The sequence below is a fragment of the Oratosquilla oratoria genome, chromosome 24, assembly GCF_046742065.1.
Source record: "Oratosquilla oratoria isolate Oo_2021 chromosome 24, ASM4674206v1, whole genome shotgun sequence".
Classification (NCBI taxonomy): domain Eukaryota; kingdom Metazoa; phylum Arthropoda; class Malacostraca; order Stomatopoda; family Squillidae; genus Oratosquilla; species Oratosquilla oratoria.
Window position 1 is genome coordinate 30,501,470 of NC_134800.1, and position 23,679 is coordinate 30,525,148.

Consider the following 23,679-nt stretch of genomic DNA (forward strand, 5'->3'; position numbering starts at 1 on the left):
ATTTTAATTTTCCACACCCTTCATGTCGTTCTCTGAATATTTTGTTTTTTTCTTTAGTATACCATTTTTTCAGTCTCATATTTAACCACTTCCATACGGTGACGCCTACGTAGGCGGCATGAGGAGCAAGTGGGTACTCGATGATGCCGACGTCGGCATCTTGATTATATTTATTGTAGTCGTACCTACATAATTTCCATTCTCTCTAAACTGGCTTCATCAATTTTCTATGGTTATCAAAATACACGGGTGAAAGAGAACGAACAATTGAGCACCGACTTTATTTTTTATAATGCAATTATTATGACACAACATCGCATGTTGGGCAGCTAATGCTGCCAGACGTGTGATGTGCCCCGGAGTGAAGAGGTTAACACTCTCCAATAGAACTGCATTTTCCCGATCCCTGTATAAGGGTGGCCGATGAAGTTCTCTTCTCGTTTTTTCTTTAGCGTCATTTCTTATTGTCCTAAAAAAATTTCCCTTTCCTCATCATTCATGTCTCTTTTTATTCATAAATTTCTATAGTGTTCGCTTCTTGCCAACTTTCCTGTTATTAAAATTTCTTCTACTGCCACTTGCGACCTTAATCTAATTTTTATTGGTCGACTTTTTCCTTCTCCTTCATTTACCCACTCTGTGCATTCCTTCTATTTCCTGGTCTATTTCTTGGTCACTATCCTGTACTTCTTTTAGAACACTTTTTGCCAATTCTTTGTCCTCGTTTCCTCTTCGGAACCAATTTCGTTTATGTTTTTCCTTTAAATCATAAATTACTACATATTTTTTCTTGTCTACTGTGTCTCTTACTAAGTTTTCTTTTTATTTGATTACTTTGATAACCATCTTTAGCCTTCTCCTGCATCTGTTGACAAAGTATTTCTTTGAAAATTATTTTATATTCTTCCTTGTCCTTTTTCCAATCATTCTTAAGTTGTTGCAATTCATTTTCTTTGTTTTTTTCCCCCTTCCATGGTCATTATTTTAATTTTTTCATCTACCTCTTTCCTTATAGTCTCATTATTTGCATTTTCATTTTTTCAATTTTTCGTTTTCACTTTTCACTTCTGCCAGTTCCAGATAGAAGAAATTAGGGTACTAAAAAGTACCCTAATTTCTTCTATCATTTCATTGCAGTGGCGGATCCAGGATAAAAATTTGGGGGGGGGGGGGCTAACCTGAATTCCTTCCTCTGAGTAGTCTGATGTATCAGAAGCCTGAGGTATACTTAACTTAATAATGTTTCAGATTTTTCTGTATTTTAGACATAATAGAATGTATATTCGTTTTATATTGTTACACGCTTGTGCTAGTCAGTGATAAGGCACTGGCACGCGTATACTCTCGCATAGAGAGAAATTATTGCAGGATCTGTGTGTAGTGTTAGTGCACATGGACTCATGGAAGTAATAAACAATAAAAGTAGCTTTAAAAAACAGAAATACAAACAAAAACGTGTATGAACTTCTGAACCTGTTAATAAAAGTATCTAAATTACATTAATAACACACAGCATTGTTCATGGAATCTCACACGAACATCAACCTCCTGTTTTTTGGGGCAAATACATTGATTACACTGTCTATTTCAATATTTATTTCATTGTGAAAGCCGAGTAGCGCCAGGCCGTTGAGGGGATCTTGACCCATAGTATTCCTTAGGTAGGTCTTCAGTCGCTTCAGGGTTGAAAATGAACGCTCGGCCTCTGCGTTTGAGACTGGGAGCATGATCAAAATTCGGAGGAGCTTGGCCAGGTTCGGATACATTCAGGTCTGGGCGTGGGCAAGGGCATCTCCAATGGATTCGAACTTCATTGTTGTTGAATACCAGCGCTCTGCTTCCGCCTTCACGAGGCTCAAGGTCTCGATGTCAGCCTCATAAACCTTTGCCGCTTCCAGTACAGCAGCAACATCTCCGTAAGCGCTGCTGAGCAGATTCTTGATCTTGAAGCCAACAGGAATAGTATCATTCCCGAACCGGGTCTGCAGCTCAGTCAATACATGGTCGAGGAATGGGACATATACAGATCTTCAGTAATACTCCTCAGCTGACTGGAAGGGTAAATTCACTCGCTGCGTTTGGCGCTTACAAACTCGAGGTACAGGAATGGTGTCGTGTGATGAACCGATCTCCTGGAGGAGCCCCTCTGCCTTCTTGAAGATGTCCTGGAAGCTGGTCAGTGCACCTTCCCAGGTCTTGTTTAGATGCGTCACCACATCACCAATCGTAGCGTACGCTGAGACTAGATCGACCATAGGGGACTGCAGGGCTCGATCCTTCCGGTATTGTCTAAAGTACTTGAAACTGTTATTCTTGAGCAATTGGTAGATTACCTTGAGTACCATGGGATCATTTTCGATAATCAATTTGGATTCCGTGAAAACCACTCAACATATATGCCTGTTGCTCTCTTACATGAATATATTGCAACTTGACTATCTAATAAAAAATATGTGCCGCAGTTTTTCTAGACATTAAAAAGGCTTTTGACACAGTTGATCATAGTATTCTATTGATGAAAATGGCTGAGTACGGAATAAGAGCCTTTAAACTTCAGATGTTTCAGTCATATTTATCTAATCGTAATCAAGTTGTTTTATTTAACGGTTTTAAATCGAGATTAATGGGTGTAAGTATGGGGGTACCTCAAGGTAGTATTCTAGGTCCTATTTTGTTTTTGATTTACATTAACGATATCTATAAAGCCTGTGGTATTCCTGAATACTTACTGTTTGCAGATGATACTTCTTGATTGATTGCTTCATTTTGATTGCTTCAACAACACAAAACAATCATATAGGTGACAATACAGGTATGTTAAAAGGCCAACGAACGTGATATATCTTTCTATCCCTTTTCAGCGCAACTGAGACACAACCCTGGCAACCCTACAACACACGCAGCACAAAACAGATAAATGGAATTAAACAAATGCCAAACACAGCATAATTCCACCCAAATACCGCACACATGCTGTCAGTTTATTTAACCCCCGGACCTGGCAAAACATCAGAAAGTACTAAAATCGATTAAATGACATCCTTACAATGATTCATGGAAGAACAAATTTGGGGGGGGCTTCAGCCCCCTCAGCACCCCCCCTGGATCCATGCCTGTTTCATTGTTCACTTTCTTTAAGACTGCCATTTCACTGTTCAAGTTATTATTAGTCTTCCATAAATTTTTTGATTCTCTTCTCCATGCATCATTTATATTTCTCACATCTCTATGTCTAAAATTCTACTAAAAAAGCCTTCTTTCATGTCCTTTAAATCCTGAAAAATTACCTTCCTCACCACTGTCAAATAAAAACCTTTTAGTACCTCTTGGTGATCTCAAATCAGGATTAATCTTGTTTTGGTTTTACACTAGCAGGCCATTCCACATATCTGTTTACATTTGATCATGACGGTCGGCCTCTTAGGAAACTTCCAACCTGTCATCACGTTCCTCCATTATTCTTCTATTTCTCACTTCTTACATTATGAATGATCATTTCGGGTGTCCATGAGCATTCCCCCTCCCTTAATTTACACACTAGGTAATCTATAATTGAAGCACCGTTGTGTCTTTCCTTGAATATTCGTATTTCACTAGAGTACCAAGTAATATGTGTTGTCACTACAATGACTGATGTGTGTGTGTGTTTGTGCATTTGAGAGAGAGAGAGAGAAGAAGGAAAGTGCATCATTTCCTGCCACAACATGAGTAGGGATGCACATGTGGTCCATGTGGCTGTGTTGACATTTACAATGCACCATATTTTCTTTGCTTCCACTTGGTTTCCTATATCCTACATACACTTACAACTGTTTGAAGTGCCTAAACCAGGGGTGGGGAACCTTTTTGTGCATGAGGGCCACCTTACAATTCATCGTCCCACATAGAGGACGCACTGAATTTTTTTTTTTTTTTTCAATTATTTTATCCCTTTTTAGGGGACGGTGTAAGTTTTCCACCCCCTCCCTAAAATTACAGTTTAAGAATATTTTTTTAATTCAAAAAATATACATATGTATAAAAATTTTAAACGATTTTTACCCATTTTTTTTTCGAAGTGGGTGCAGAAGTTACACTTGACCTTTTTTGTTTGTTTTTAATTATACCCTTTTTATGAATTTAAATTCAAAGTAATTTAGAAATGCAAAAAATGCTTATAGATATTTAATGAGACAAAAAATACTAAGCAAAAAAAATTGCATAAAATGTAATTATGAAATGAAGATTCAAAATCTTAAAAAAAAAAAAAAAACAGAAGCCGGTCATGTTTTAAGTTGCAGAAATAAAAATTGCAAAAATTATCTAACATCCCCATTTTACACTTTAATAAAGGGTTTTAAAATTCCAATTAATATTCAACTAAGATTAATTTATTGCTTTATTTTAAACGATACGGTGGAAAAAATGGAAAGGGAAACAATTCTTTTAAAGAAAACAATTATTATGTATAATAAAAAGTTGAGAAAAAAAATTGTAATTTTAATGTACAAGATAATGAAAAACTTGGAAGCGAAAATTCCAAAGTTCAAGTTGACAAAACATGTTTTATGAAATCAGAATGAATTACTTATCCTTCGGTGCACAATGATAAATCTAAAAAGAAAAAAAACTTATTTGGCTTATTGGAGCATATGATGAATGCACAAGAAACATAAAAATTCAAATTTGAAAAAATAGGAAAGCATCTACAGTCGTACCTCGGTACTCGACCATAATCCGTTCTGAGGTGGTGGTCGAGCACCGATTTGTTCGAACACCGAAACCAATTTTCCCCTTATCACTGTCTTTCTTTGGACCCATTATTAAGGGCTAGAGCAACACGAAAAAGTTTAAATCTGGGAAGAAATACTCGAACAAACTGCGTACGTCTTACTCCGCTGGCGGTCTGAGTCGAACTGCCGCTTACCCGCTGTTCGAGCTAGTCGAGTACCGAAAATCTGTTCGAGGTCCGATGCATTTTCTACTCGAATTTTTTGGTCGAGCACCGATTTGGTCGAGTATAGAGGCGGTCGAGTACCGAGGTACGACTGTACATTTATGCATTTTGTAAAAAAAAATATACAGTAAATCTATAATTGTTAAGATGCACATCCTTTATATTCATGTGCAATTTCAAAATCAAATAATATTCATAGTATCGTTAATCACTCAAATGAATATAAAAATATAAAAGTGGAAAGCAGGTAAGGCACCTGGACTGGATGGATGCCATGCAGAATGTCTGAAAAAGGGAGGTTAAGTGATGGTGGACTGGTTGGTGAGGTTATTTAATGTTTGCTGGAGAGAGGGTAGAGTACCGGAGGACTGGAGGAGTGCCTGTATAGTTCCTCTTTACAAGGGAAAAGGGGACAAGTGTGAATGTAGTAGTTTCAGAGGGATTAGCCTGTTAAGTGTAGTAAGGAAGGCTTATGGGAGGATCTTAATTGAGAGGATTAGGAGAGGAACAGAAGGAGTAATTGGTGAGGAACAGTGTGGATTTAGGACAGGTAGAGGTTGTGTAGATCAGATCTTTGTGGTAAGACAGATATGTGAGAAAGCTATAGGAAAGGGGAAGGATGTTTTTTGGGCTTTTATGGATCTGGAAAAGGCTTATGATAGGGTAGACAGAAAGGCACTGTGGGAGGTTATGCAGATTTATGGGATAGGAGGAAAGCTTTTGGGAGCTGTCAAGAGTTTTTATGAGAGTAGTAGAGCATGTGTCAGGATTAGAAATGGAGAGAGTGAGTGGTTTGAAGTAAAGGTGGGACTTCGTCAAGGATGCGTTATGTCGCCCTGGCTGTTCAACTTATACATGGATGGGGTGGTGCGAGAGGTGAATGCTAGGGTAGTGGGTCAGGGATTGGAGATGGTTAAAGAAAATGGAGAAAAGTGGGAGGTGAGCCAGCTGTTGTTTGCGGACGACACTGCGCTTGTGGCAGGGTCAGAGGAGGGATTGAGGAAGCTGGTGGCAGAGTTTGGGAGAGTATGTGATAGAAGAAAGCTAAAGATAAATGTGGGTAAAAGTAAGGTGATGAGATGTACAAGGGGTGAAAGTGGCAGTAGACTGGAAGTGAACATTAAGGGAGAGCGACTGGAGGAAGTGGATAGTTTTAGATACTTGGGTGCAAGTGTAGCAGGAAAAGGTGGAGTGAAGGTGGAGGTAGAATGTAGATTGAGAGAAGCGAGTAAATGCCTTGGTGGTTTAAAGAGTGTAATGAGGAATAGACATTTGGGAATGGATGCGAAGAGGAGACTGTATGAAGGAGTGATTGTGCCAACAGCACTGTATGGGGCAGAAACTTGGAACATAAGAGAAGAAGAGAGAAGGAGTTTGAATGTGTTTGAGATGAGGTGTCTGAGAAGTATGGTGGGGGTTACTAGGCTGGATAGAGTGAGAAATGAGGAGGTGAGGAGGAGAACAGGGGTGAAAAAGGATTTGGGAGATAGGGTTGATGAAAGAATATTAGGATGGTTTGGACACATGGAAAGAATGAGTGAAGAAAGACTAGTAAAAGAGGTATGGAAGGCAGATGTCGAGGGAGTGAACATGAGGGGACGTCCTAGGATGAGGTGGATGGATGGGGTGAAGGGGGCTTTGGGGAAGAGGGGAATGTCTGTTGAGGAAGGAAGGGAGAGGACGGAAGACAGAGGTGAGTGGAGAATGGTTGTATATGGATGATGTTGTGACTGCATGAGGAGGAATTGGCGGGGGGGTGGGGGGTGGGGTAGTATGTGTGAGTAAATTTTGACGCAGCCCGAAGGGATTTCTCCCCATCCTCGCCTTATATGCAAAGGGGGACGGAGAGGGGGGGTCGCCGATTAAATGAAGCGGCCTTGCTGTGGATGTACTGTGTCTTGCAACACTGCTTCTGACCCAGGGCGGTGGGCAGGGTGCAGGGATGACCCGTCATCCAGGAGGTGCTCAGATGAGAGGGAGGGTGGGAGGGGTGTGGAGTGTATTTAGGGATGAAATGGGTGGGAGTGTTTTTATGCCTTTCCCTTTTTGGCTACCTCCCTTGGAAGGGGGAAAAAGCCTTGGTATATATGTGTATGTAAAAGTGGATACGTAGGTCCTTTTTATACAAATTAATGACTTCTTTGAGTTTGCTTCTTTTGAGAAAGCATTTTGAACATAGTTGTTCTTAGTTTTAATTGGACCTCCAAATGCTCATCTGACAACTGTGTTCTCAGCGAATTCTTGATTTGAGTCAAGTACGAGAATGTGGATTCACAACAGTATGTTGTAGAAAAGCAGGAAATCAGTCGGCGTGCATGTTCACGAAGATGAGGATATTCTACCGCCTTTTTCCAAATTTCAATAGGATCTTCCCTGTTGTCAAACAGATTTCAAGATATTATCTTCAGACATTTCAGTAAGCTCCATCTGTAACTCTTTGGGAGCCTCAGATACATCAACTAAGTGAGGCTGAAAAGCAAGTTTCAGAGTGATGTTATGCTTCTCAAAATCATTGAATCTTCTATTGTATTCTTCGATTAATGAGTCTAAAACTGACTCGTATTCTTTAAAAGATTCATATATATCTTCATTTTCACTCATTACCTTCGTAAACTGGGGAAAGTGCTCTTCTGAAAGTTTTGATTTAGCCAAAAGAGACTTGAAAAACAACAGCTTTTTTCTAAATGCCAGAATTTTTTGCCACATATCAAAAATAGATTTATTTCTGCCTTGCAACGAAATGTTTAACTCATTTTGTTTTGACATCACATCACATAAAAAAGCAACATCTCTGTAAAAATTTGGATCTGATAATTCACAATGTTTGTCATTTTCTTCGAAAAAGTCAATTATTTGCCTTCGTAAAGACAAAATTTTGACCAATACTTTCCCTTGTGACAACCAGCGTACTTTTGAGTGATAAGGCAAATCTACACTAATTACTTCGTCATCCATCATTAGCATGTTTCGAAATTGACGATGCTTCGTGGCATTTGCTCGAATATAGTTTACAATACTTATGACTTTTTGCAAAGTGTCATTTAAAATGACAGATTTTGCACAGAGATTTTGTTGATGTAAAATACAATGAAAAGAAATCAGCACATTCAAATCTTTGGTTTCTCTTTTAAGATGCGCAATAAATCCTTCATTCTTAGCCAACATAGCTGGAGCACCATCCGTGCATACACTTACCAAATTAGTAAAATTTAGTCCTACTTTATGACATTGCTCTTTGAAGTTGTTAAAAATATCTATGACACGCATCCTTCCTTTAAGGGTGCCTAAAGCAAGTAATTCTTCAAATATTTGAAAATTATCAGTAATAACACGAATACAATACTTGTGCTGAATCTGTGGAATCTGTCGATTCATCTAAAGCTACTGAGTAATATAATTTTTTTTTTTTTTTTTTTTTACATTTTTGAGTTGCTCTGTTACATTACAGGCCAATTCATGCTGTCGATCTGTATTAGTCCTTCTTGAAAGAGGCACCTCTTTATATTTGTTAACTTTATCTGGATCTATACATCTTACTACTTCTAAAATACATTACTTTACGAGTTCTGCATCGGTAAATGGTTTACCTTTTTTTTCAAGCATATATGCAACTTTATAGCTGGCTTCTGTCGTAGCATTCCCTTGATGTAAAACAGAATGGAACAATTGTCTTTGCTTTTCCTTTCCATCTTTCAGTTTCTGCAGTGCTATCTTTCGAGACTCACCCTCTAATATGGCATATTTATTGGCTTTATGAAGAGCATAGTGTTGCTGTGCATTGAATTTCTTAACCGTTACAATTGTGGTATCACACAGCAAGCAAGACATTTTGCCACCACAATTCACTAAAAAATATTGCAGTTCCCATTCTTCATTAAAGATCCTAATTTCTTTTTTCAAAGTTTGTTTCAACGTTTTTGACATAATTCTGGGTTAAAATAGAATTGTATTTATTCTGAAATACCGATAAGAAATAAAAGGATAATAAAGGCCGGCCGCACACTGACCCAGACAAAACGTTCTTAGACAAGACACAATAAAACTGCAACCAAAACCATGTTCTTGGTTTTGACTTCGGCAATTGTCACTCCGATCTGAGACTGAATAACAATAACATCTAGATTAGTTATAATTTTTTTCTGTAATTAGTACTATTATTTATCATTACCTAATAATCCAAATTAGTGCAGAAATAGTCAAATATCGACAGTTTTCACCTTCGCAAAACAATGATGATTGCTGAAGTCATGACAAAGATTCCAAGAACATGGTTTCGGATGCCGATTTATCTTTTCTTGTCTAAGACCGTTTTGTCTGGGCAGTGTGCAGCGGGCCTACAGAGTAGCAATAAATACGATCACTGTGTCACTTATTAAATCTCAATGATAAAAAGCAAATCTGCAAAATTAACGCAGGCACTGATGTGTAACTGTACGTTTTCAAATGAGGCTATATCTAACTCAGACTTACAGTCTCACAAGACAAGTCACTGTCAGTGTGCAGTTTGTCATGACCATGCAGTTACTGAGAGTGGCACACACCACCATAGTTGCCATTTAGTCATTTACAAATATTTTTGTTCTTATTAGTGTAAATTTCCTAGGTTTTTATTGGTTTTATTAGATTTTAAAATGCAGTATAATGTTATTCCCATATAATAATCATCAAAACCATGATTGTCGATAAATTACTTAAAAACGTCTAATATCTACACTACTTGGTCCAAAAATATGTGAAAACGGCAACAATCACTTCACAGTGAGGTGGACGAGACAGGAACTCTTCGTGAATTTTAAGTGAAGTCACTCACTCCCACTATGTTGGCGTAGCTGACAAGGAAATATTGCCTTTACATGTTGCATGCTTTAAGTTAAAATTCATTGGGTTCAGAGAAAAATCGTTCCAATTTCTGGGAGTGAAATCACTGAACACGGTTAACTTTGCTTTCGTCTATGTCTGTGGTGTATATTATAAGTTTCAGGTGTATGATTTCAGACTTAAAAAATATTCAAGGTCTTTTAAAAAAAAAAAAAAATATGTACAGGTACTCCTCGTTTAACGACGACAATTGGGACCAGCGCGCCATCGTTAACCGAATTGGTCGTTAAGCGAAAGTGTATACATATACGTACATGTACTGTATGTATAATGTCCAGCAATACATGTATCTTTATTTTCGTGTATTTTCCCTCTTTTATACAGTACATTAAAGCTTTATTTACCGTCTATTTATGGTGGTTAGGTTCCTGAAATTACCGTATATGACCAAATCCGCGTATGCTGACATTCCATATTGAATACCAGGGTATTTTTTTAGTTTCGACCATGGGCGCAAAATAGCAATAGAAAATTAATTATTAATTTCGTAAATTAAAATGTATCAACGTAATATGCAATTTTGTGGGCGGAAATGAAAGTAAAAATTACCTTGCTACAAGAAAATATGCTAATGAACGAAGTCGGTAGCATAGGCTCGGGACGCCATCTTCGTCTGCCAACGTCTCTCACGACGACGACAACGAGGATGAGCCGGATGACATTTAATTTGCAGGTAATTATTTATTAAACACAGGTTAGGTTAGTTTAGTTTAGGTTAGACTAATTAATTGATCATCCTTTCATTTCTTCGACATCGGCATCTATCATAACAAACATGGTGTACCATTCGTCTGACATGACTTCGTTACTTACAAAATCTGTTTTAGCATTTTTTTTTTCCGCTCACAAAATTGCATATTACGTTGATACATTATAATTTACAAAATTAATAATTAATTTTCTATTGTTATATTGCACCCATGGTTGAAACTAAAAATTTACCACTACCGGTATACACTGTGCCCCAGGTAGTTTTTGCAGCTTGCAGGATGGTAATGTAGGCCTAAGCTTCAGAACACTTTACCTCACAGCTAATATCCACCGTACAAGTTCATTTATAACATCATACAAATTTGTCTCAGCCAACTTAATTATCGTACACGACGTCGTAACTTCAGGAGATTTACGTTAAACGACGTCATAAAGCCCGTCGTTACTCCGAGTTGTCGTTAACCAAGTAGGTCTTTAAACGAGGAGTACCTGTATATCAAAGGCCGCAGGTTCCCCACCTCTGGCCTAAACCATTGAAAAAGAAGAGGGATGCAGCAAAGAACAGGAGAAAATCAGGCATAAGTAAGAGAGGAAGCGTGAAGAGGAGAGAGAGATTGGTAGCCCTTTACCGATAAAGGGCTACCAATCTCTGCCTTTAGAAATACTTTGAATACCTTGATTTACTTGAATAATAAATTATCAAATAATTTATTTGCATATTTCACCAATCATGGCCATTAAATTGATGTCTGCAGTGTAAAAACCTCAAGGTAAACTTTGAACCCCATTTTACCTTTTTTTTTCTTCTAAAATGTCATTCAAAATATTACTACCTTTGACAATTTTTGGTCTATTTATGTGATTCTTTTTTATTTGAAAGCTGACACTTTCTTCTACATTTGGAATGTAGTTTATTATGATGTGTACTGTAAAATTTTGGAATGTCTAGAATTGTTATAACCAGTTAAAAAATTCTGTGGGATAAATACATCAGTGGAGCAAAAAAACACTGAACCTACACATGTTTAGTATGTAGATAATTAAAACTATGCTTAATACTTTCTTTAAAAAAATGCCAAAACACAAGCCCAACTAGTTGGGGACTAATAGCGATATGAATATTGATTATTTTACACAATAAGGTTTTTATTGTGTTGGTACAGTGTCTATTGACTATTGACAAACTTCAATGGAACTTGGTCAGAATGATTCTAATGATGAGCGTAACTTTCAGAAAGAAATCAGCTTTCTATCTCAATTAGGGAAAAAAAAAGTGTCAAGTGAACTGACATCCTTAACTGTACATGCATGCTACTGTAGCCTCAGCACTCAAGCATCACAGATAGCTCTTTTCTTTTTTTCTTTGGCATTAGGACAAACTAGTTGATAAAAGATTGTGAAAGAACCTCTTAGATCAAAAGATATAACTAAAATTAATAAAATATTCCATCTTCAACTGTACCTTGAACTCTCTCACAGAATGGATTGTTGGGATGTCCATTGACAAAGAACTCATGGGAAACCTGGGTAAAATCTGGTGGCATTCGAGCCCCAAAACCAAGTACTGGGAAGAATTTATCATCATCATAATCTTCAATTATTTCTCCAACTGACTGGATGGCACGCACATATTGATTTGGCATATCAGGATGAAAGTAGTGAAGTGACTGTGGACTCTGTGGATTCCCATTTGATGCTGAAAGTAAAAACTATGTTGAATGCATAAATACAATAAACTATACAATCACTACACCAGTACTTTGAATATAGTGCCTAAAATAGTTATGACAATAGAACCTTACCTGTGAAATCTATTCCAATAAATGCATTCATTTCTGTTCCACCCTTGATGTAATCTAGGAAGGAGTACACTTGTCTTGTTTGTATTTTATTCAAGATGATTTCCCCTGAGCCTTTGTAACTTGCTCCCTTTCTTCTCTATAAAAAAAAAGAAAATAACAGTTACTTCATTCTATTCATTTATAAACGAGAGCATCCTACTATGCAATAATTATAAAAAAAAAGTACCCTAATTCACTATGAGTCTGGGGTCATACGAAAACTTTAATGTGTGAAACTGCTTCCTGACACATCACAAGATTTGCTATTCAATTACTCACTGGCTGTGAGACACTGTTGTCTCAAGTTTCTCTGATTGGAAACCCAGCCTTACAAATCCTTGTGCTTCCCACAGAGAACCTCAAGGAAGAACCTTTGAACTTCTGTCCATAATGTGTAAGTTAAGGTTTGATTCTATGTCATCAGCAAGCACAAGGGGATTAGCTGCCAGTTGTCAGCTTTCTTTATCTTATAATGTGCATAATGTGATGTATCATCATACATCAGGCAACATATTGTGTGCACAAGTATTTGACTCGTATTATAGAGGTCAAACACAAAACGGACACCAAAAAATTATACAAGACACTCGACACCATTACACAATCCAAGTGTAACAAAACACACTCTCACACAGTAATCACCACAACAGTCACCCTACCCTCAAGCAGACAAGCAAACACATACATACATACATATACCAAGGCTTTTTCCCCCTTACAAGGGAGGTAGCCAAAAAGGAAAAGGCATAAAATCATTCCCACCCATTCCATCCCTGAATACACTCCACACCCCACCACCCTCCCTCTTATCTTAGCACCTCCCGGATGATGGGTCATCCCTGCACCTTGTCCACTGCCCTGGGTCAGAAGCAGTGTCGCAAGACACAGCACATCCACAGCAAGGCCACTTCATTAAATCGGCGACCCCCCCTCTCCATCCCCCCATGCATAAAAGGAGAAGACGGGGAGAAATCCCTTCAGGCTGCATCAAAATTTGCTCACACATACTACCTCACCACCCATCCACCCGCCCATTCCACCTCATGCATCACATCATCTATATACAACCATTTTCCATTCACCCCTATCTTCTGTCCTCTCCCGTCCTTCCTCAACAGACATTCCCCACTTCCCCAAAGCCCCCTTCACCCCATCCATCCACCTCATCCTAGGACGTCCCCTCATGTTCACTCCCTCCACATCTGCCTTCCATACCTCTTTCACTAGTCTTTCTTCACTCATTCTTTCCATGTTACCAAACCATCCTAATACTCATTCATCAACCCTATCTCCCAACCCCCTTTCCACCCCTGTTCTCCTCCTCACCTCCTCATTTCTCACTCTATCAAGCCTAGTAACCCCCATCATACTTCTCAGACACCTCATCTCAAACACATTCAAACTCCTCCTCTCTTCCTCTCTTATGTTCCATGTTTCTGCTCCATACAGTGCTGTTGGCACAATCACTCCTTCATAGTCTCCTCTTAGCATCCATTCCCAAATGTCTATTCCTCATTACACTTTTTAATCCACCAAGGCATTTACTCGCTTCTCTCAATCTACATTCTACCTCCACCTGCACTCCACCTTTTCCTACCACATTTGCAACCAAGTATCTAAAACTATCCACTTCCTCCAGTCGCTTTCCCTTAATGCTCACTTCCAGACTACTGCCACTTTCACCCCTTGTACATCTCATCACCTTACTTTTACCCACATTTATCTTCAGCTTTCTTCTATCACACACTCTCCCAAACTCTGTCACCAACTTCCTCAATCCCTCCTCCGATCCTGCTACAAGCGCAGTGTCGTCCGCAAACAACAGCTGGCTCACCTCCCACTTTTCTCCATTTTCTTTAACCATCTCCAATCCCTGACCCACTACCCTTGCATTTACCACATCTGCTCTCCTCTTTGCCTCCTTTACCTTTTGCTTTACTTCTCTTTTCTTTTATTTGTGCCTCTCATATGATTCCCTCGTCCTATTTTGTAACCAATCTGTGAAAGCTCGCTTCTTCTCTTCTACAACCTTCTTTGTTTCCTCATCCCACCATTCACTACCCTTCCTTCTATTTCCTCCTGTCCTTCTTGTTCCACACACCATCTTTGCACACTTTGTGACTCCCTCCTTGAACCATCCCCATTCCTCCTCCACACCTAGCTCCACTCTATCCTTCACTCCCTCCCACTCCTCCTTCAGCTTCTTCTTGTACTCCTTCTCCTTTTCCTTTTCCTTTAAAGAGTTCACTCTAAGCACCTCCCTACCTTTTGTCCCTTTCCTCTTTCTCCATCTATCCTCCACTCTCAACTCACCTTCCACCAAAAAATTATCTGATATTCCCCCACCCTCTCCCCTTAGCACATGTACATCCTTAACTCTTCCTATCATAATCCTATTTACCACTACATAGTCCATCAACGCTCTATCTACCACCCTTCCCTCCACCACCCTCTCCCATGTGTACTTATGCTTGACTTTCTTCCGAAACACTATTTGCTATCATTAACTCTCTTTCTAGACACATTTCCACCATCAACTCTCCACTATGATTCTTTGCACAGACAAGCCATCTCATTGCTCATCCTGACAACCAATGCATAATCAGACGAAAGAAACTTCCCCACAGGCTCAGACTACACACCCTTCACAGACAGTCAAAGTATACAGTGCTCGACATAGGATTGATCTGTCCAGTTGAAAAACACAGAAAATGCATTAATATTGTCAACTAAACATAAATAAAAAATAGAAAATATAATAACTTTGGTTACTTCACTTGCCATTAATATCTAATGGGACACCCTTTTCTCTTGATAACCTGCTGCAGGCATTTTGGGACAGAAAGGGCAAGGTTATGAAGTGGTATCCTTGCCCAAGATTCTCCTGCTTGGGTACATAAGAACATAACAATGAAGGAGACTGCAAGAGACCATAATACCTATACTACGCAGTTCCATGCAACATGCCCTCTAAGCTGTGCACATGTATTTACCTAGTTGTATATTACGGGAAGGTGTGCCACACTCATGGTGTCCTGCCTTTGTATCTCGCAGTGTCTAGTTTGCCCTTAAATTTGTGTATGGTTTTTGCACACATTATTGTTTCGTCCAGTTTGTTCCAAGTGTCCACCACTATGTGTGGACAACTGTTCTTCAGATCTCTTCTATAACTATCTTTTTCGAGTTACTTTCCATGTCCTATTGTGTTTCTCTTGTCCCAATTTAACAAGTCTTCTTTATCAAGTATTTCTGTCCCCTTCATGATTATACAGTATAGATGGTCAGTAGGTTGCCTCTCTCTCTTCTTTGTTCCAAAGTCGGTAACTCCAGTTTAGCCAGCCTCTCTTCATATTACAAGTTTAAAAGTGCTGGAGCCATTTTTGTGGTTGCTCTCTGGATTCTTTCAATTTTCTTTATATTCTTTTTGGTACTTGGGTGCCCATAATGTCACCACATATTCCAGTCTAGGCTTTATTAGTGTAACTAATATTTTTTTAATAATTTCTTTGTCCAAATAGGTAAATGTTAATTTTATTGATCTTAGCAAGTTATAGGATTCTCCAACAATTTTATTTATCAGAGGACAAGTTGTTTTGAGATAATTACTCCCAGATCTTTTTCAGATCCCACTTTTTTTTACCTCCTTAGTTCCAATTTGATATTGTTCTGATATTCTAGTTTACTTTTTCCGAACTCCATTATGCTACACTTCTTAATGTTGAAAGCCACTTCCCACTTCCGACTCCATTTCCAAACCTTGTTCAGGTGTCCCTGTAGGGATTCACAATCCGTTTCGGTTTTTACTTTCCTCAACAATTTTGCATCGTCCACAAAGAAGCTCATGTAACATTCCACATCATCAACCATGTCATTCACATAAATAGCGAACATTATTGGAACTCCACTAATCAGCTCCTTCCAACCTGAATATTTTTCTCTGAGTACTACTCTCATCTTTCTGCCATTCAGGAAGTCCTCCATCCAGTTTAGTTCCTTGTATCCCTCCTATGCTTTCCAATTTTTTCGTGTGTGCGCGTGCACATTTTACAACTAGAACATAAAGAAAAAATGTGTGCACACAAGGTTTTCAAATGTTATTAAAATCCATTCAATACAGAAGTTCCATCCAAACATCAACTTATAAATTCTCTAAAAATATGGTAACTTGCCAACTGTCAAACCAATAATTGCTTTATTTTTTTCTCTCCTAACTTTAGCACTTCCATTGTAAATGAAATGACTTTGGCACCATGGGTGCACACATACTTTTCAAAGAAGCCAAAGTTTGCACACAAGCAAATTTCTGCACACACACACACACACACACACGGTAAAACAAGAGGACACAGAAAAAAATTGAAAAAGGATAGTTATAGAAAAAACTTGAAAAGGAACAGTTTCCCACACAGAGCGATAAATATATGGAACAAATTAGACAACAAAACAGTATGTGCTAACACTATACAAGATTTTAAGATAAAACTTGATGCGGAGAGATACAAAGACGGGTCACCACGAGCATAGCTCCCCTCCCGTATATTGCAACTAGGTAAATACACACACACACACCCTTTCACCGAATGGACGGCGAGAACATCCAGAGAAGTGCCTTTTGTATTTATAGGGAAGGGGAGTGCTTGTGGAATAGTGGGGAAGTGATAGGGAAGGAGAAGGGAAGGGATATTGTGGGAAATGGAAGGAAATGAGGAAGGGGAGGACTTGGTCCAAGAGTCCTGACGGCTTGTGAACAAACGCCGAACGGATGACTTGGATCTCGATGATGGGACTAACAAAATTGTAAAGATCAGAAACATAGATAAGAGCAGTTCAATGGAAGGTGAGGATAATAATTTTCAAGGATTTAATGAGGGGGCGGCGGATACCAACCTCCCCCGACTGGCAAAACTGGAGGAAAAACTTGAACAAATGACTGAGCATTGGGAGATTAGGTTTGGCAAGATGTCAAAAATTGCCGAGAGGTTTGAAAAATTGGAACAACTAGAGAAGGCGAACAAAAACTTAACTGATGAAATAGAAGACCTAAAAAGACAGTTTAGAGAAGTAAAAGTGGAGAATGAAGAATTAAAAAAGAACAATAGAAACAATAAAGAAACAATAGCAAAAGAGGCAGAGGGGTGGAGGAAGATACAAGAAAATAGTAAAGTGGCATTTTCTGATATAATTAAACAGCAAATGAAAGAACAAACTGAAGACTCGGTTATTAAAGTGATGAGACAGAAGGAGAATATTGTAAGAGACTTAGCAGACAAAAAGAAATGTATAATTATATTAGGAATGGAAGAGAAACATAACCCAGATAGAACCACAAGAATCAAAGAGGAAAATGAAAAAGTAAGAAACTTACTAGAATTAGTTCAGGAAGATGAGCCAGAAATAATGAAACAAATCGAAGAGAAATTCAGACTCGGGAAATATAGTACAGACAAGACCAGACCAATTAAGATTAAATTCACGACGGCAGAGAATATCTTGTCCAAAACAGGGAAACTAACAAGTGAACAATATAAAAAGGTATGGATAAAAAGGGAAATGAATACAGAGGAAAGAGAGGAGGAAATAAAGAAAAGACATGAAGCTAAGAAAAAAAAAACGAGACCAGAACGGAGACAGAAAAACAAGAATTCTACTGGATAGTGAATATGAAATTGAAGAAATGGACCATAACAGAGAGAAACAAAAAAGAAACAGAGAATACAATGGAAATAACAAAGTTAAAAGTATCCTACACAAATATAGATGGATTTATAACAGGACTGGATGAACTGAACAAATATCTGAAAGAAAAAGATACGGACATAATGGGAATTGTTGAGACAAAATTAAAAGGTCCACTACCACCCAACAGCATAGGACACAATGCATATAATTATTGGATTAGAAACAGAGAAAAAACAAGGGGGTGGAGTTATGTTCCTGACTAAGAAGGATATAAGCGTGAAGAGTGTCACATATGGGAACAATAGAGATCATGATAGAAGTAAAAGACAGAGATAAGAAGAGCAGAAAGTTTGTAATAAACTACGTGCCCCCAAAAACAGCCTCGTGGGAAGAGAATGAACATAAAAGCATGTTAGAAGACACAAGAATAACACTAAACAAGATAATGGAAGATGGAGGAAGAATAGTTATGATGAGCGACTATAATTGCAAAGAAATATGCTGGAAAGAGATGACCGTAAAGGGTGGAGAAGACTCATGGGGAAGTGTTCTACTTGAGATGATTACTGACCACACAATGACACAATGGATTGAAGAGAACACTAGGTATAGAAATGAAGAACCATCGAGACTAGACCTAATAATCACATCAGAACCTGAAATAGTGGAAAAGATAGAATACCAGGCACCAATAAGCAAAAGTGACCACATATTGATAGAACTAGAACTAAATGAGAAAAAATACATGAAAAGAAATGAACAATATAGAAAAGGAAGATTGATGTATGAAAAAGCAAATTTTGATAAAATAAGAGAATTCTTCCAAAATGAAAACTGGGAAAGAATACACGAAGAAGATACAACAGAAGAGAAATGGAATATTTTGACAAAAATCTATAAAAAAGGAGTAGAAAAGTATGTCCCAAGACAAAAACAAGAAAAAGAATATGTAAAGTGCTGGTACAATAAAAGTTGTAGGGAGATAAAAGACAAAAGAGACAAAGCCTGGGCCAAATGGAAGAAAAACAAAAGACCAGAAAAATAGAAAATATATACTTGTTATAGAAATGAATATGTACAAGCGTGCAGAGAGGAAAAGAGAAAATATGAAAAAGATGTCATAGAAAAATGTAAAGATCAACCAAAACTATTCTACAGATTTGTAAACAATAAACTGAAAAACAAACAAGACTTGGAGAAATTAAGACAAGGAGTTGAATACACAGAGGAAATTGAAATGGCGGAAATTATGAACAAATATTTTAAATCTGTGTTTACAAGGGAGAACATACAACCTGGAGAGATTGAATGGAAAGAGAAAGTCCCCCCATGAAAGAAATAGAAGTAACAAAGAATGAAATATTAACACACTTGAGTAATCTTGATGTTAGAAAATCGCATGGACCAGATGAAATAGCAAACTGGATTTTGAAAGAATGCAGGAATGAACTGGCAGACATAATACATAGCATAATAAACAGTTCCTTGAAAGAAGGTAAAGTTCCAGAAGATTAGAAAAAAGCAAATATAGTACCTATATATAAAGGGGGAAATAAAGAAGACCCTAACAACTATAGGCCAGTCTCTCTAACAAGTACAATAGCAAAAATTTGTGAAAGAATTGTCAAAAATAGATGGGTAAAATATTTAGAAAAAAACAGCGTGCTAAATCCAAGACAATTTGGATTCAGACAAGGACGATCATGTGTCACCAATCTAATATGTTTCTATTCAAGGCTAATAGATATAATACAAGAAAGAGATGGATGGGCTGATTGTGCATTTCTAGACCTAAAAAAAGCTTTTGACAAAGTACCACATAAGAAGTTGCTTAAGAAATTAGAAACTGAAGGAGGAATACAGGGCAAACTGCTAAATTGGATGGAAGACTTTTTGCAAGAAAGAAAAATGAGAGTAGTGATAAGAGACCAACACTCAAAATGGGATGAAGTAATAAGCGGTGTTCCACAAGGAACAGTTCTGGCCCCAATAATGTTTGCTATATATATTAATGATATGGATGAAGGAATTGAAAGCTATACGAGCTTCTTTGCAGATGATGCAAAACTATTGAAAAAAGTGAACACGGAAGAAGATTGCGAATCACTACAGAGAGATCTAAATAAAGTACAGGAATGAAGTAGGAAGTGGGAGATGGAGTTCAATACAAAGAAGTATAGTACTGTATAATGGAATTTGGAAAAAGTAGAAACAGAATAACAAGATCATATAAATTGGGAGAAGGAATAAAAAAAGTAGAAAATGAAAAAGACCTGGGAGTCATTGTTATGAATAATATGTCACCTGACAAACATATAAATAAGATTTTTGGAGAAACCTATAATTCAATAAGAACAATCAAAGTAGCATTTACATACCTGGATGAAGAAATGGTGAAGAAAATTCTAATCACTCTGATAAGACTAAGATTGGAATATGCAGCAACGATATGGTCACCAAGTACAAAAAAATGTATAAAAAAAACTTGAAAGAATACAAAGAGCATTTACAAAATTGGCACCAACACTCTCAAAATTATCATATGAAGAGAGACTAGCAAAACGAACTACAGACACTAGAGCAGAGAGAGAGGAGACTTGATAGCTATTTACAGAATCATGAAAGGCATAGAAATTACTGATAGAGAGAATCTGATAAAATGGGATGACAAATACAAGAGGACATGGAAAGAAAATAAAAAAAGACAGCTATAGAAGAGACCTGAAAAAGAACAGGTTTCCTCACAGAGTAATAGATAGTTGGAACAAGTTAGATGAAAAACAAACAAGACTTGGAGAAATAAAGACAAGGAGTTGAATACACAGAGGAAATAGAAATGGCGGAAATTATGAACAAGCATTTTAAATCAAGTGTTCACAAGGGAGAATATACAACCGGAAGAGATCGAATGGAAACAGAAAGTCCCCCCATGAAAGAAATAGAAGTAACAAAGAATGAAATAATGAAACACTTGAGTAATCTTGATGTTAGAAAATCGCATGGACCAGATGAAATAGCAAACTGGATTTTGAAAGAATGCAGAAATGAACTGGCAGACAAAATACATAGCATAATAGATAGTTCCTAGAAAGAAGGAAAAGTTCCAGAAGATTGGAAAAAAGCAAATACCTATATATAAAGGAAGTAATAAAGAAGACCCTACCAACTATAGACCAGTTTCTCTAACAAGTACAATGGCAAAAATTTGTGAAAGAATTATCAAAAGTAAATGGGTAAAATATTTAGAAAAAACAGCATTCTAAATCCAAAGTAATTTGGATTCAGACAAGGACGATCATGCGTCACCAATTTAATATGTTTCTATTCAAGGCTAATAGATATAATACAAGAAAGAGATGGATGGGCTGATTGTGCATTTCTAGACCTAAAAAAAGCTTTTGACAAAGTACCACATAAGAAGTTGCTTAAGAAATTAGAAACTGGAGGAATACAGGGCAAACTGCTAAATTGGATGGAAGACTATTTGCAAGAAAGAAAAATGAGAGTAGTGATAAGAGACCAACACTCAAAATGGGATGAAGTAATAAGCGGTGTTCCACAAGGAACAGTTCTGGCCCCAATAATGTTTGCTATATATATTAATGATATGGATGACGGAATTGAAAGTTATATGAGCTTCTTTGCAGATGATGCAAAACTATTAAAAAAAGTGAACATGGAAGAAGATTGTGAGTCACTACAGAGTGATTTAAATAAAGTATGGGAATGGAGTAGGAAGTTGGAGATGGAATTCAACACTAAAAAGTGTAGTATAATGGAATTTGGAAAAAGCAAAAACAGAATAACAAGATCATATAAATTGGGAGAAGGAATAAAAAAAGTAGAAAATGAGAAGGACCTGGGAGTCATTGTTATGAATAATATGTCACCTGAGAAATATATAAGATTTTTGGAAAAACTTATAATTTAATAAGAACAATTAGAGTGGCATTTACATACCTGGATGAAGAAATGGTGAAGAAAATTCTAATCACTCTGATAAAACCAAGATTGGAATATGCTGCAATGATGTGGTCACCAAGTACAAAAAAATGTACAAAAAAAAACTTGAAAGAATACAAAGAGCAATTACAAAATTGGCACCTACACTCTCAAAACTATCATATGAAGAGAGACTAGCAAAACTTGAGCTACAGACACTAGAGCAAAGAGAGATTTGATAGCTATTTACAGAATCATGAAAGGCATAGAAATTACTGATAGAGAAGATCTAATAAAATGGGATGATAGATATACAAGAGGACATGGAAAGAAAATAAAAAAAGACAGCTATAGAAGAGATCTGAAAAAGAACAGCTTTCCTCACAGTAATAGACAGTTGGAACAAGTTAGATGAGAAAGTAGTGTGTGCAAAAACAATACATGAATTCAAAAATAGTTTAGATAAAATGAAATACAAAGACGGGACACCACGAGCATAGCTCCCCTTCACGTAAAATAATAGGTAAATACAACTAGGTAAATACACACACACACACACTTGGTCGTCGCTGTCGTCGCGCGACCAAGAAGAAGAGGATTTACGACGAAAAAGGAAAACCTGGTTTGTACTGTAGGGGTGGGGAGTGAACGTGAGTGCCCGAAATGGTATCTATGCAGTGCTAGTTAATTGTGTTAACTCGAAATTAGCAAAAATGAATGAAAACGACTCGAAAGCCAGTTGCGAATCAGAGCCATCTGGCGGCAATCCACTGAACCACGATGTAAACAATAAACAAAACACGTGTTATGACAATGATTTCTTAGGGTTTGGTAAGTACGAAAGAAAGAACTTAAGTAGATTATTAGAGATAGAGAGAGAGATGAGCAAAAATAGGACTCGGTGGGAAAACGAAATCATGGACTTAAGAAAAGAGGTCATTGGTTTAATTGATTGTTTATCTAAGACTAACCATGAAATTTCTGACCTGAAAAAAGCTAACTTGGATCTTACAAACGAAATTAAAGAAATGAAAAGAGACATAAATGAACTGAAGAATGATAATGAAAAGAAGAAAACTAATGATAATAATAGCGAAAATCTAAAGCAGGAAGTGAACAACAAATTCCAAGAATTGACACAAAAGATCGAAGAAAACTTAGGTGGGGACAGTATCCAGGAAATTAAGAAGTGGAAAGAAAATATTGAAAATAAAGAAATTGCTTTCAAAGAAATAGTCAAGCAGCAAATGCAAGATAATGCAAAAGACACAATCATTCAAGTGATTAACGAAAAAGCAAATTGGGTCAGGGACACAGTAGATAGGAAGAAATGTATTGTGGTTTATGGGCTTAAAGAAAAACAAGGATTGGCGAGGTACATGAGAGAAAAAGAAGAAAAAGAGACAGCAGTAGAAATCCTTAATGAAATTCAGGGGGGAGATAGTGATTCAGGCACAGACTTAGAAGAGACTTACAGAATTGGTCGCTATACTAAGGATAGGAATCGACCTCTAAAGATAAAACTAAGGTCACAAGTGGTAGTAGAAGACATATTTGAAAAAGTAGGTAACTTGGCAAAGAGTGAAAAATACAATAAGATATGGATAAAAAGAGAAATGAGTACTGAGGAATTAGAAAAAGAAAGGGCGCTAAGAGAAGAAGCAAAGGAAAAAAACTTGAAAAGATCGGAGA

The 23,679-nt window shown here is 37.3% G+C and overlaps 1 protein-coding gene across 3 annotated transcripts in view; it reads right to left on the reverse strand.

Moving 5' to 3' along the window:
• Window positions 1-23,679, reverse strand: part of LOC143038532 (copine-8-like) — a 177,201-nt gene that overhangs the window by 21,148 nt on the left and 132,374 nt on the right. For all 3 annotated transcript variants that reach the window (XM_076207838.1, XM_076207839.1, XM_076207840.1), the window contains 2 exons: window positions 12,328-12,463; window positions 11,988-12,221 (listed from right to left, as the gene is read on the reverse strand). In XM_076207838.1, coding sequence (XP_076063953.1) covers window positions 11,988-12,221; window positions 12,328-12,463 — 370 coding nt within the window. The remainder of the gene's footprint in view (window positions 1-11,987; window positions 12,222-12,327; window positions 12,464-23,679) is intronic.